The sequence below is a fragment of the Pygocentrus nattereri genome, chromosome 30, assembly GCF_015220715.1.
Source record: "Pygocentrus nattereri isolate fPygNat1 chromosome 30, fPygNat1.pri, whole genome shotgun sequence".
Lineage (NCBI taxonomy): Eukaryota > Metazoa > Chordata > Actinopteri > Characiformes > Serrasalmidae > Pygocentrus > Pygocentrus nattereri.
In genome coordinates this window covers 19,840,411-19,855,971 of record NC_051240.1, presented here as the reverse complement: position 1 = coordinate 19,855,971, position 15,561 = coordinate 19,840,411, and the positions used below count along the sequence as shown (strand labels likewise).

Sequence of the window (15,561 nt, the reverse complement as noted above, 5' to 3'; positions counted from 1 at the left end):
CATCACTTTTGGCCGAAGGGCTGGTTTTACCAGATTGAGATCAGAAACAATTTAATATGTATATTAATATGATATGTGAGAAAAGGCCGTGTGCTTTACCTGTGCGCCTTCAGACGGTCTAGTTACCTGTGCATTGTCCAGACAGCTGCGTTGTGTACAGTCAGACTAGCGAGTATCAGTTCCATGCTGGACAGACAGGCCATATCCCACAAAGCACTTTGAATACCATTAGCATATGATTTCCTCATTCGCGGGATCTGCGAGCTGCTGTTTTTTCCGGTTCTCCCATTGGCCGCCTCTACCAAGTCGAATTAATTACGCAGCTCACGGAGATTACAGCTCCTGCCTTGCAGTGCCACAGTGGAAGGCTGCTAATTACCTATAAAATCAGGCTAATTCTGACGCTAAACCCATTTTAATTTCTGATAATTAACTCAGGATTGGATCCTTAAATACCCAGGCATACCGTTACTGTGGTAATCATGGTTGTTGTTATGAATTATTTGGAGGCCCTGGCCTATTACCGTTGATATTAACTGTAATCAAGCTAAGTGATTGGTTGGCGAAAGGTAAACAGCATTTAGCGCCTGTCCGTCTCCAAGGTTGCCATAGAGACGCCAACATCCAGGACAGTGCGCCAAAAACAGTTTTTTGTTGGGTTTTTTTTCACTTTTTGTGATTAAATATTTGACAAGACTGCATATTCTTATGGAGGGAGTGACAGCGTTCACTGTTTGTTTGCCGGCTCCCTCGCTGACTAAATGTTCCTTTGTGGTTTGCAGTTTTGCGACGCTGCCAATGAATAATTTCAGCAGCGTGCTGACATGCAGCGGCCGCAGTCGACGAGTTTGGGGCGCGTGCGTTTGAGCACTGTCAGAAAGCTAAGCCAGGCTAAGGCTTCGGCTTATTTGTCATGCCGTAGGTGGAATGTGATTAAGAAGAGGTTTGCATAGATCTGTATTAGGGCTGCACAATATGCTACGCCATTTGTTTATCATTATCATGCTGTTGGGCTTTTCAGTATTGATGCTGCAGAAGGTTGCAGTAGGAAAATGAGGCCTCTGACAAATCATGTTTTTTTGTTATTATTATGTGCTGTGGGTGTTTACCTGATCTAATTTTAAATCATTTTGTCCAAAATAATGCAGGCTGGTCTTTAATCACATCTAGTCAAGGATTCTCTGATACGATATATGATCTATTACAGGTATAGGCCTCTTAAGTCAAGTTGTTTTTTTTGGTTAGGAGGTTTTTGGCCTATGGGGAAAAATTAATGACATTTTTGAAATGATGTGCTATTATGACCTGCAAAAATGTCCCAAAGCTGATACATTTAGCTGTATATACATTTTTTTGTATACACTTGCATTTTTCCAGACGGTGTTACTGGATCCTCTGAATGACAATGTCATTAAGGAAATTAAAGTTTAATATTGCAACATTCAAGCTAACTCTGCTGTGCACTGAACTGACCTTGCAGGACTGACAACCTTGCCAAAATACCCAAATGCAGCAAACTTTGCCAAATTTTGTGGTTAAGTTGGTTTAGCAGTAGTAGCCTACAGTAGTAGCTGGCGTTGGTGTATAAATGTGACGCAAATAAGTGATACGCAGAAGTAAAGATGTTCAGACACAATTTTTTCCTGTCATTTTGCCATGTTTTTTGTGTCGCAAGAAAAACAAATAGGCAGAACGAAGTGTTATATCTTTTCCTTCTCACAAAAGAAGCAAACGGTGATACAAGTTAGGCTGTGTTCACTCACTCATTCAACAGCTGTGAGTCTGTAGCTCAGTTTGAGCTGATTATAGAGATGCTAGAACCATCTGCGAGAAAGCGGAGGATAAACTTATCATGTTGGGGATGCTGGGACCCAACTGATCCATCAGCTTAGTTGTCGCCATGCCAACAGCAATTGGTCAGAGAGCTCACGTCACTGGTGAAAGTTTGTGACAATTGAACAGAGGGTCAATAACAATGTTGCTTTTTTTCCTGTTTAAAAGTCATGTTTAGTGCACAAAATATCACTTGCTCAAATTAATTTACTGTCCTCTAAATAATTAATGTGTTTAAAGGCCTTTCAGAGAAAAAAACACACACAGACATTTAAGGGTAAAATGAACAAAGGATGAAATGGATCAGCTTTTTAATATTTTTGTTTATAGTAGGACGTAATAGCAGTGATTTTAGAAACTACCATTCATAATTCCTTGTCGAGAAAAACTACTTAGACCTGAAGATCCTTATTCGGCAATAATGCTGACACACAACTTCAGAGGTCTATATAACAATTGCAGTATGTAACAGTGTTACTGTATGTTAATTTGTCCACATCCTGTGGCCCTGTCTGGACTTCATTTGGAAATGTCCGCTTTCTTCAGCAAGTGAGGGGAAATAATAATGAAAGCTTCTTTGATCTTGTTTCTTATCCGGGGGGGGGGGCTAACAGGGTCTTAACCCATTGACCTTTATGGGGTAGATAGAAGTGGGCTGGAGATCTTAAAAGGGAGGGATGGAAGGAGGGAGAGAGAACAGGACGTGGCTTGTGTGTCTGGCTCGTTGTGTGTATATGTGAGTGTGTGCTGGTCCATCAGAATTGCTCATGGGCGAAGCACTGTTAGTTGATATTCTGCGGATGGCTCCATCTCTGAGATCTAATAGCGTGTGTGTGTTTGCGTGTGCGTGTGTGCGCTGCGGAGAGACGAGAGCAGCCCAGGGGACAGGCAGAGAGTGTTGATGTATAATGATACAATAACAAAGCCGCGCTGTAAAACAGAGTGTGGCGCTCTGTAGCGCACGACTGGCTTTCAGACGCAGCTCGGAGTGGGATTAGTGTGTGCCGGGCCACCAGAAGAACCAGAGAACACAAATCAGACACAATATCACACACACACACACACACACACACACACACACACACACACACACACTCACACATCTCCTGAATCTCCTACCGTTACACATGCAGCTTTTCAGAAATGATGGCTGGCTGTTTGCTGTGATATCACTACCCCGGTGACTGAGGCGGTTTGGTGTGGCCGACGGGAAAATGTGGGTTCATTTTTGTCTTCCACATCTCCAAAGTTCAGTCTTAGAGGTTGGTTGCATTTTTTGCTTCTGATGATCCAAGAAATCCCAGATGCGTTCAGGAATGTTCAGGTCAATTGTCTGGTGTGGTCAGTTCCTTGACCGCTACACATCCTTTCAGACGTAGAGTGCTGAGTCGTGTTCTCACAGTGGAAGGATGGACAGAAGCACCTGTGGATTTAAGAGTGGAGCTTGATCTTCTCCTCTATCACATAGATGAAAGCATGAAGTGCTGTGCTGATGGTCTAAGAAGTCTTACAAGATTGTTGGGAGTTACTAATTACTAATTATAGTTTTGGAAACTCTTGTTTTTCCACTTTGTTTTGTTTTCCCTTTCTTATGCAGATGGATAATCCTATGTCTAATCTTGTCAGAAATATCTTGTGAAAAACAACTTGCTTGCACATAATGTCGATTTATTTAGACGCACGATAATGTCCATCAAAGGCCTCTGACTTTTGCACACTGTTGTAACACATATGGGATGTTATTATTGCCATAATTATTACATATAGTCACGTGCATAGAATATATAAGGGAACCATGTCCCGATAAGGTATAAAAACAAGTGTGTGTGTGTGTGTGGGGGGGGGGGGTTTGGGGGGCTCTCTATGCAAGCAGTGGAATCTCTATTGAAACAGTTAAAGGCATAATTTGCCTGTTAAGCGCATCACCACTGCGAGGCTGCCTGTTTTACACTGTGTAAAAAGGGCTGTGAATAGTCTCGTAAATCACAGTGCGTCACGCATCCTCCCTGTGTGTGTGCGGGTGTGTGTGCGCAGACCTGTGACTCGCCTAGGCTGAAGTCCGTCTCTAAGCGAATGAATTGTTAAAGTGACAAAGAGAACAAACTGTGCCCAGCCTGCTGCCCAAATCTGACATTAACACGTGGTCTAGGAGAAGGATGCTCACCGTGCGTACTCGCTGTGTGTGTGTGTGTGGGTGTGTGTGTGTATGGGTGAGTGGGTGGGTGCCATAGAGTGACTAGTGACTGGTTTTAAATAGGAATATTGTTTGGGGTAAGTGAGATGTGAAAGGGAGAGTGGCAGAGTGTGTGCACGAGTCTAGTGTGCTGGTTTTAACCACTCTGATTCGATTGTGTTTGACAGATATGGAGTCTGGAGAGAGGCTGGCCTCGCCTTCCTCCACCCCGGTCTCCGTACACAACGCCTCCTCTTCGTCCTCATCCTCATCCTCAACGTCCCCGGCCTCCAACACCAAGAGCAGCCTCAACCACGGAGCTACGGCCTCACTCACTGCCTGTGGTAAGAACATGCATAAATACATACAAATAAAAACCGTAAAACGCATCATGTACATACATTTTATTACAAATGCATTATAAATATTAAACCTTTTAAGTGAACGAGCTGGCAGTATGCCAACGATGTCACGCAGGTGTGAAGCATTAATATTAGACCAAAGATTTTGTTCGGGTCATGAATGTCTAAGCTGCTCTACGGTCCACGATATGCTCAGAATGTCATGAATTTTATTAATTTTGAAGCAGTTCTATTGATCCAATCATCATGAAATGGTCACTCAATTTAAGGAACAGCTGGCATTTTATAAATAAATAGATAAATAAATGAAATAAAGGAGCAAGTTTCTCTGTGAATGACTAAATTGCTCCAAAGGTCACTGGCTCTGTTAAATTAAGAACGTTCTTTTCCCCGTAAAGTTACCGTTTTCTTACGAAGGTAATGATAGGCCAGAATTCATAGACACTTACATCCTGACACCTTCACTTAAACTGACACGCACATGCAATCAAACTTCCTCATATTCACATCATCACCCTTTTTAGACTCTTATTCAAGCCTTCCTTACCCTCAGCGGAAAAGCTCACTACTCACTTCACACATACGCTCACACATGCATATTCCACAACACAGCCCTCAATCTGCTCCTACCATCCTCATAATAACAGTACAGGCGTGGGCAGATGATTCCGATTTATTTAAGTCCCTCTCCCCAGCGTCCGCTAAGCTCCTGCTCCATCTCTCCCCCTGCACCCCCACCCACGTGTGTGTAAGTAAAGGGCCCTGGCCCCTGAGTCTCTGCTGCTAGCTTAACGCAGAGAAAAGGCTCCGCCTGGCTCCTGCCGTAATTACCATGTTATTGTGGAACATGTGAAAACACCTTTTCTCCCAGCCAGGCTTTAGCGCTCACAGCTTTGGCTGCAAATTGAAAAGCTGCTGCATTAATGAGGCTCAGACAATTAACCAGGCTTTTGTCGAAGTACTGCTGCTTTCTGCTTTGGACTATCTGAGCGTGTGTCTGTCTCGCTCACCTTGTCATTCGTTTGTCCCTTCCTGGTCTATTCCCCCTTTCCTTTCCTTTCCTTTCTGCATCATTCATTTCCTTTCCTTTGTTTTCCTTTCTGTATTATTTTTCTTTCCATTCCTTTCTTTTCTCCATCATTTCTTTTCTTTCCTTTCTGTATCTTTCCTTTCCTTTCTGTGTCATTCCTGTCCTTTGTGTCATTTCTTTCCTTTTCTTTCCTCTCTTTTCTGCATCATTTCTTTCCGTTTCTTTCCTTTCCTTTCTGAATCATTTATTACCTTTCCTTTCATTTCCTTTCCTTTGTTTTCCTTTCTGTATTATTTTTCTTTCCATTCCTTTCTTTTCTCCATCATTTCTTTTCTTTCCTTTCTGTATCTTTCCTTTCCGTTCCTTTCTTTTCTGTATCACTTCTTTTCTTTCCTTTCTGTATCATTCCTTTCTTTTCTGTTCCTTTCCTTTCTATATCATTTCTTTCCTTTCTGTGTCATTTCTTTCCTTTCTTTTCTGTATCATTTCTTTCCGTTTCTTTCCTTTCCTTTCTGTATCATTTCCTTCCATTCCTTTCTCTTCCTTTCCGTTCCTTTCCTTTCTGTATCATTTCTTTCCTTTCTGTATAATTCCTTTCCTTTTCTTTCTGTTCCTTTCATTTGTGTCATTTTTCTTTTCTGTTTCTTTCCTTTCTGTATCATTCCTTTCCGTTCCTTTCTGTTCCCTTCCTTTACTTTCTGTATCATTCCTTTCTTTTCCTTTCCTTTCTGTATCATTCCTTTCTTTTTCTTTCTGTTCCTTTCCTTTCTGTATCATTTCTTTCCTTTTCTTTCCATTCTGTATCCTTTCTTTTCTTTCCATTCTGTATCATTCCTTTCCGTTCCTTTCTGTTCCCTTCCTTTACTTTCTGTATCATTCCTTTCTTTTCCTTTCCTTTCTGTATCATTCCTTTCTTTTTCTTTATGTTCCTTTACTTTCCTTATTGTATCATTTCGTTCCTTTCCATTCCTTTCCTTCCTGTATCATTTATTTCCTTTCCATTCCTTTCTGTTCCTTTCCTTTCTGTATCATTTCTTTCCTTTTCTTTTCATTCCTTTCGTTTCTCTGTCATTTCTTTCCGTTATGTTCCTTTCCTTTTTGTATCATTCCTTTCCTTTCTGCATCACTTCATTTCTTTCCATTCTGTGTCAATCCTTTCCGTTCCTTTCTGTATCATTCCTTTCTGTTCCTTTCTGTTCCCTTCCATTCCTTTCTGTATCATTCCTTTCTTTTTCTTTCCGTTCCTTTCCTTCCTGTATCATTTATTTCCTTTCCATTCCTTTTCTTTACTTTCCTTTCTGTATAATTTCTTTCTTTTTCTTTCCGTTCCTTTCCTTTCTGTGTCATTTCTTTCCGTTCCTTTCTGTTCCTTTCCATTCCTTTCTGTATAATTTCTTTCTTTTTCTTTCCGTTCCTTTCCTTTACTTTTTATATCATTTCTTTCCTTTCTTTTCTGTTCCTTTCCTTTCTGTATCATTTCTTTTCTTTCCTTTCTGTATCATTCCTTTCCGTTCCCTTCCTTTCCTTTCTGTGTCATTTCTTTCTTTTCCTTTCCTTTCTTTATCATTCCTTTCTTTTTCTTTATGTTCATTTACTTTCCTTCCTGTATCATTTATTTCCTTTCCAGTCCTTTTCTTTCCTTTCCTTTCTGTATAAGTTCTTTCCTTTTCTTTCCCTTCCTTTCCTTTCTGTGTCATTTCTTTCCGTTATGTTCCTTTCCTTTTTGTATCATTCCGTTCCTTTCTGTATCACTTAATTTCTTTCCATTCTGTATCAATCCTATCCGTTCCTTTCTGTATCATTCCTTTCTTTTTCTTTCCGTTCCTTTCCTTCCTGTATCATTTATTTCCTTTCCATTCCTTTTCTTTCCTTTCCTTTCTGTATAAGTTCTTTCCTTTTCTTTCCCTTCCTTTCCTTTCTGTGTCATTTCTTTCCGTTCCTTTCCTTTTTGTATCATTTCTTTCCTTTCTTTTCCGTTCCTTTCCTTTTTGTATCATTTCTTTTCTTTCCTTTCTGTATCATTCCTTTCTTTTTCTTTCTGTTCCTTTCCTTTCTGTATCATTTCTTTCCTTTTCTTTCCTTTTTTGTTCTTTCCGTTTGTTGCACTTCCTATCTATTTTTCTCTCCTGTAGTTTCCTGTCCTGCCCTGTCCTTTCTATCCCTTTACGTACCTTTTTGTTTTACATTCCTGTTTTATCCTTTCTTTTCCCTTCTGTACATGACTTTTCTTCCCTTTCCTGTTTTTCTATCTGTTCCTTGCCCTTTCCTTTCATTTCATTTAGCTTCTTTTCTGTTTTTCTTGCCTGTCCTTTCCTGTCCTGTCTTGTCCTTTCTATTCGCTTCTGTACTATTCCTTGTCTTTCCTTTCTTGTGCTGTCCTTTTTGTACTATTCTGTTGCGTTCCCCTTTTCCTTTCCTTTGCTTTCCTTTTTCATGATTCCTTTCCTTCTTTCTTTCTTTCCTTTCCCTACTGCTTCACTCCTCATGCCTATTGTCTGCTTCTTGATGCTGTTACTGAAATGGCCTCTTAAGAATATGCTATGATGTCAGCTGCAGTGTCCACAGTGTAATTTATTCTCTGCGCCATGCAGTCCAATATTTTTCATCCTCATGTTGATCCTGTGAGTTCCCCATTAGAGGCTTGTATCGACCATAGTCCATCTCTCCAATCTGCCTCTATATCTGTAGAGGTGCGTGTGTGTGTGTGTGTGTGTGTGTGTGTGTGTGTGTGTACACAGATTTGAAAGTCAGCTGTGTGTGGTTGCGTGTGGATTTAAAAGCCTGCTCTGTGTGTGTGTGTGTGTGGTTGTGTGTGGTTATGTGCGTGTGTGTGGTTGGGTGTGTGTGTGTGTGTGTGTGTGTGTGTGTGGATTTAAAAGCCTGCAGTGTGTGTACACAAATTTGAAAGTGAGGTTTGTGTGTGTGTGTACAGATTTGAAAGTCAGCTGTGTGTGTGTGTGTGTGTGTGTGTGTGTGTGTGTGTGTGTGTGTGTACAGATTTGAAAGTCAGCTGTGTGTGTGTGTGTGTGTGTGTGTGTGTGTGTGTGTGTGTGTGTGTGTGTGCGCGTGCTCTATAGGAGAGCCAAATGGAGCTTTGTTATGAGATTGCCATTGTCTCTGGAGGATCGAGGCCTAAAGCTGGCGTTCTATCTGCCGTCATACAAGCACTGGTCTCATTCCTCCTGGCAATTCAAGAACATGCCAGCCTCTCTGCTGCATTTATTATCTCCAGTATTTTCCTACACATTGCCATTCCGTTTGGACATTTTCATTTCCTCCTGAAAAACCTATAGCTACATTTTTATCCCCTTTAAGTGAATAAATGATGTAATACGAGATACAACTTCATTTTCGCCTCATTTAGGATTGGAGTGAGTAGATGATTCTTTATGATTCTTTAGAATCATAGACAAAAAACAGAATATACGGAGTAGATCGCTCTCAGCAGTGACTCTACAGCATTAGCCCTCAACTGCCCTTACTGTCATTTTGCTGCTGTATTTAAGTGTATTTGCATAATTACATAATTAATTTCATAGTTATTTAATTACATTTACAGTTTATATTCTGTATGGATCAGGGCCTGGCTGAAATGGACAATTTTGTGACCAATGCTGATTTAAAAAAGCTAAAGATGTTGGTAATTGATATTATCCAGTATTATTTTAGATTTCTATTTTGGACTAGTGCTTTAAAGCCAGGCATGACTGTCAGCTCTTAATTGTCATAGTTCTTAACCTTCTAATATGTAACAGTGGAAGTAGAGCTATTCAGGTTCTCTTCAGAGAAAATAATGTGTCATAACATGTTATTCTTGTGCTAAATTTAGGTTTGGATACATTTCACTTTTTGTTGTTTTAATCATGGTGGTGTTTATGGTTAATGTACAAATTCATCCTGTATTGCTATTATGTATTTAAATGTGGTGATGTGATTTTACAGAGAAGTAAAGTGGTCTATTATAGGCAATATTTTTGCTGATGTCAGTAAAACTCCCTGGATTTCTAGTATTTTATTATATTATTTATAAATAGTTATTATTTCTGGTTGATGAAACCACATAAATGTTATAAGTCAACCTCAAGGGGAAAAATACAATACAAAATAGAAAAATGTAGCATATGGGACCAAGTTTGACTTTTTACTTTTTCCATTTTAATGGCAAATGGTGACAAAATATGGCAAGAAATGTAAAGTGAACAATTATTTTCACGATATAAAACAGTAATAAACAATCAATAGCAACCATAATGCCTTGCCCTTTGCTGCTATAGGGCAAAACAAAGCACCATCGTTGTTTTAATGAGCTATGAGTGAGAAACTGTTAAAGTATAAGGTTTCAAGGCATAAATGACCTGTGAGGGTTAAGTGTGATGTATGTTTTCTATATGAATTCTATGTGTGTTTGGTCTGAAATGGAGAATATGTGTGTGTCTCACAGGGCAAAATGGAGAACACATGTCTCTGCTCTCTCTGTCTCTCTCCCCCACAAACACACGCGTGCAATTAACTCCGATCTGTCCGCCACAGCGTGATTGACGCCAACAAAGGGCACGTTAATCCCTCTCTGCTGCATCCCACATGAGGGGGAGAGAGCGAGAGAGTGGGGGAGAGATGCACAGCGGTGCATTTTGAGATGGCCTTGTTTGTCAGAGCGAAAGATAGAAACGAGAAAAGGAAGGACTAATTGTGTACACTGCACAATATGGATTAAAATTCTAGTACTATGGTTATATTACTGCATAATGGATATGGAAGAAAAGGATAAGATTGTGAAATGCCTTGCAATATATCTCAACTCACTGGTCTGTCATTAAGTTGACATTGATTAAAGATTGACCTACATTTTTCAATGAAATGTACATTGATTCATCAGCAGAAACTCATCTGGAGCTGTGATTAGTCAAGAGCCTCAGAGGACATGGTTAAAAACATTGGCTCTTATTCATCAAAGGTGCGCGCCGTCAAAGCTCATCGTAAAATGAGCGCACGTAAATTTCACTGTTCGGTTATTCATCATTGTCATCTTTTCTATATCTCTATGGTCAAACTCACATCTGGTTGGAATGTGTTTGTAAATTTGAGCATAAAATTTGGAGAAAAAAAAATCTGGAAAAAAAAGCTTGATTTGCAGTGAATTAACCGAATCTATTCTTATATCGCTGGAAACTTTACAGGAGAAGGAAAAAACCTAATTTACTTTTAATGTAAGAGTGGAACCAGACTTTTTGTCCACATAATTTGGGGTCATGTCTTTTAGTCCATTCATTATGAAATTTACATACAATGTAAATTTTGCTATTGTTTTAGTGTTATTCTTATCTTTTCAATGTTGTGTATTCTAAGATTATATATTGAATGCAGGAACAGCAAAGTAAGAATTTCATTGTGTAGTGTAACTGCCTGTTTCTGCTGTGCCTATGACAATAAAACTCTTGAATCTTGAAGAGCAACAGGCATTTTCAAATGGTCAAAAACTGAATGCCGTCAAAAATACAAGGTTTTCTTCCAACACCAGCTATATATATATATATATATATATATATATATATATATATATATATATATATATATATATATATATATATCTTTAATTCCAATAATAAGGATGAAAATAGAAAAGTCATACTAAGATTTTGTGCACACACAAACCCAGTACAGACGTGAATGCACTTATTTTACATGCACACTGGTGTAAAAATGTTGCAACTATTTCATGTTCCATCTAATACACTGCAATACTGTGCTGTTTAAATATTTTATTTTAGGAAAATAATTTCACCAAGCAAATGCATCATTCTGCCACCTTAAATAAACTAAGACATTTTGTTTATTTCACGTTTTATTCTTTCCAGTTGTTGTACTTCAACATTATAAAGTTTGGTCAGTAGGGGGAGAAGTGCACACACTACTGGAGGACTCAAAGTCCTCCAACAAGCACAGCCAATGGCTCATGATCAACAAAATGCTGCTGTTTTATTGGCTCCCTACTAAAACACTTGCATGAATTAAGGAATGCTTCATGTAAATGATGGTACTGGCAGGCTGGCGCTTGATTTCACGCACTGATGCTGGATTTCCATCATAAAGTTTAATGAATCAGACATAGAGTAATTTGTAAGTCCGTAAAGGCAGGCAAACCTGTGCTATTACACAACTTATATGAATTAGAGCCACTGCGTTTACAGGCTTATTTGCATTTTGAAGCCTTTAGTAGTTTAAAAGGCAATAATGCCACAATAAAAAAATTATATGTTGTGCAGTCCGTGTGTGTGTGTGTGTGTGTGTGTGTGTGTGATGGAAAAGAACAGAAAAAAGGAAGGAAGAAAATGAGCAAGTGACAAAATGAGAGAGATGGAGAGAGAAAAAGAAAGAAAGAAGGGTATCAGGTAATCCTGTAATTCTGCTTTGCTCCTTCTCCTAGTGTCTGATTTAATTATTGCCTGGCTGAAAGCGCATTAATATGAGGCTGCCGTTTTTTTGGCCCGTGTCTGTGTGTGTGTGTGTGTGTGTGTGTGTGCATGCATGTGTGCATCCTGGTGTGGTGAGTGCCAGCAGGAGCGGATGTCAACCTTTTGGGGAATATTCCCTCTCATTAATCTCCACTTCCTCTCATTTTCTCTGCTCTCTCTCCTGATGTTTTTGGGGGCAGGGGCTCAAAGGGGGGCTATAACATTAAAACTTCTACACTCATTGTCCGTTTGCCATATAGGTGCACTTTGTAGTTCTGCAGTTACAGACTGTCGTTCATCTGTTTCTCTGCATACTTTCTTAACCCCCTTTCACCCTGTTCCTCTATGGTCTGGACCCCCAGAGAAACACCACAGAGCAGGTACTATTTGGGTGGTGGGTCATTCTCAGCACTGCAGTAACACTGACATGGTGGTGGTCTGTTAGTGTGTGTTGTGCTGGTGCGAAAAGGTCACTCAGCAGTTTAGCTGGAGTGTTTAAACACTGTGTCCACTCACTGTCCACTCTATTAGACACTCCTACCTTGTCAGGCCACCTTGTAGGTGTAAAGACAGAAGCAGTAGATCATCTGCTGCTGGACAGTTTGTGTTGGTCATCCTCTAGGCCACAGGATGCTGTTCTCAGTCTAGCAGTGACACTGAGGTGTTTGAAAAGACCAGCATCACTGCTGTGTCTGATCCACTCATACCAGCACAACACACACTAACACACCACCACCACATCAGTGTCACTGCACCACCCAAATGATACCTGCTCTGTGGTGGTCCTGTGGGGGTCCTGACCACTGAAGAACAGAGTGAAAGGGGGTAACAAAGTATACAAAGTATATCTATATGTTAACTGGAGCTGATGAAATGGACAGTGAGAGTATAAACAAAGGTGTTTTAATTAAGTGGCTGATTGGTGTACCTTGCAGTCAAGTGTTTCAGATAAAGCCAAATCTAATATCCAGAATTTTCCCAAATACCACCAGAAATACTAACATTACTATGTATGCTATGTGTTGCGTAGACTGGTTGACTAGTCAATTTGATAAACCCACCAGTTGGCTCTCTGGACAGCAGTTGATTAGTCAAGGAACCAGTTCCTGCGAGCTGTGTAAGGCTATGTTTATATTAATGTGACTCAGATCTGATGTTTTCAGGGCTCTGTGGACACACAAATCTGATCTTTTCAAGTCTGACCTGAGCCATTTTCATATGTGGTCTTAGATTGGATACGTGTCCGATTTGTGGCATTGTGACCTTAATGTGAATGCTTGGAACGGAGCAGCGCTGACCAGAAGTTAAAGCCTGTAAGCAGTGGAAAAGCAGCTCATCTCACCTTTTTCACCTTCGTCTGTAATAATGAAGCTGAGACCTGATCAGTGTTAATTATCTTCTCAGCGAAGCTCGTTATTTTGTGCTCATGAAGCCCGTGAGTCATTCACGTACGTTACCGTGTAGGATGTGTGCATGCGGGTCATTTCAGGACGCCAGTTCATTCACATTAGTGACAGAATTAAATCACTACAACACCTAAACGAGTGCGAACTGTCGAGTCAGAGAGATCGGAATTGAGTAGTGAGGCTTGTAATGTGAACGTGGACTAAGACTGAGTTGAATTACAAGCTTGGACTCCAGACAGTGTAGGTTTCAACACAGCTCGTATCCTTTGATAGCATAAGGCCGTAGACTGATCACGGCCGATCACAGAGCGCGCCGGTACGCACCACGGACGACAGTGACGTGGTCATTGTGTATTTGGTGTCTTGCCCACATTAGAAACTCCGGGTCTATGCTGGTTTGTCCTACATGCATCTTGTCCACAAGATCCTCTGACTTAAGGAGTTAACATCATAAGAGCAAGTACACAAAAATCCTCAGACAGTCCAGCTCTGACAAGTGTGGTAGTGACATTGCTTTGGCAGTAGTAGGTTACAAAGGGAGTAGCTGGTGTGATTATGTAATAGTGTTTTATAGAAGACTTAGTTTAATGCAGCATCATTTCAGTGCACCATAAGCACAAATGCAGCAATGTTAAGGTTTTGACTCTATAGCGACCTTGTAATTCAGAGGATCCGTTGACATCCAGTGGAAAATTGTGCACTGGGAAGAACGTATCAGGTTTGGAACCTTTTTGTGTTCATTTATTTATTTAAGCGTGTGCATGTTTGTGAGCCAGTGTTCTCCATGTGAGCGTGAGCGTAGGTGTGTGAGTGTCCTTGCAGCACAGGTGTGTGAGTGTAGTTATGTCTGTGGATGTGTGATCATGTATGAGCTTGATCAAATGTACACCCCTCAGCCCAAGTGTAATAGGCTAAGTAATGGAAGATTATAAGCCATTAATTAGCATTGTGATTTCTGACGCTTTGTGATGCACTGTTGATGCTGACTTGGCTGCTGGTACTGTGTGCAGTATGTCATACAGTAAATATGTATGTAAATGTGCAGGGTGTGAGTAGATGTACGCGAGAGCCAGTGTTTGTGTATGTGAGAGTGAGCATGTAGGGGTGTGATTGTAGTTTTGTTTGTATTTGTTACATAGAACTGTGTCAACACTGAGTTATTTCAAATGTTTTTCCTTTTTGATGGAAAACCAACTGTGTATTATGTAATATTCTTTTCAGATATAATAGTGTATGTAATATAATTCATTTTCCAGGAGATATTTGATGTTAGATAAATGATATGGCACTTGTGCTAGGAATTTGAGAGTTCAAGGAAAATAAGTAGCACAACAAAGCAGGATGTTTCAAAACAAGAGTTCAGAAATGATTAAAAGATACAGAGATTATGTGACTCCTTACCACCATGCCAAGTTCTTAGGAGACCACCAAAACTGTCACCATCAGATAAAAAGCACTTAAAGCTTTCATCTCTGAGAGAGAGAAGATCAAGCTGCTTCAGGTCTGAAAACATCCACAGGTGTTTCTGCCCATCCTTCCACTGTGAGAAGACCACTCAGCACTGTGGGTCTGAAAGGATGTGGAGCTGTTAAGAAGCTCTTACTGAGTACGATAACTTTACAGAACAGGGAAAAACGTTCAGTGGAGAAATATTTTTTCTTTCTTTTTGTCCATTCATCATGAAATGTTGACACAATATAAAGGGCAACTGCCTTTTTCAGTTTGTCGAAAAACATGGAGATAAGAGGTTTTGCTCCAACAGCAGCGATTTTTAAATCAAAAACAAATCGAGCTGCTTCAGATCTGAAAACAGCCACAGGTGTTTGTCCATCCTTTTACTGTGACAGATCAGCACTTTTGAGTCTGAAAGGATGTGTAGCTGCCAAGAAGCTTTTACTGAGAAAAATAAATACATAGAGGAAAATCTGCAATTCAAACCAAAAGCTGCTGGTGTTCTCAGAACAATGGACTGACCAGCATCACTGGATGTGTTTGGGGTTACTTGGTTTGTGAGAAGCAGAAAATACACCCAACTTCTGCAACTGAACTTTGGAGGTGTAGAAAAATATCCCTGAACGTTTTTTTTTCTTTTGGAAAGCGGAAAAGTTCACGCTGTAAAAAAGGTGAAGTTTGAAGACACTGAAAACTAAAAGAGTTGATAATATGTGGAGTTATTGAGGATTCTGTGGAAGTTTCTGTTAAATATAGATTTTTTCCTGACACTGGAAACTTGTGTTTAATGGCCGTTTTGAATGAAAATGTAATAATTGGGGGAGAGTGGTCTCTGTACTATATGTGTGTGTGT

The 15,561-nt window shown here is 40.0% G+C and overlaps 1 protein-coding gene across 12 annotated transcripts in view; it reads left to right on the top strand.

The window, feature by feature from the left end:
• The window catches only part of baz2ba (bromodomain adjacent to zinc finger domain, 2Ba), a 136,417-nt gene that overhangs the window by 74,741 nt on the left and 46,115 nt on the right, over window positions 1-15,561 (top strand). For all 12 annotated transcript variants that reach the window (XM_037536601.1, XM_037536598.1, XM_037536599.1 and 9 more), the window contains exon 3: window positions 4,195-4,350. In XM_037536601.1, coding sequence (XP_037392498.1) covers window positions 4,197-4,350 — 154 coding nt within the window. In that variant the 5' untranslated portion in view covers window positions 4,195-4,196. The remainder of the gene's footprint in view (window positions 1-4,194; window positions 4,351-15,561) is intronic.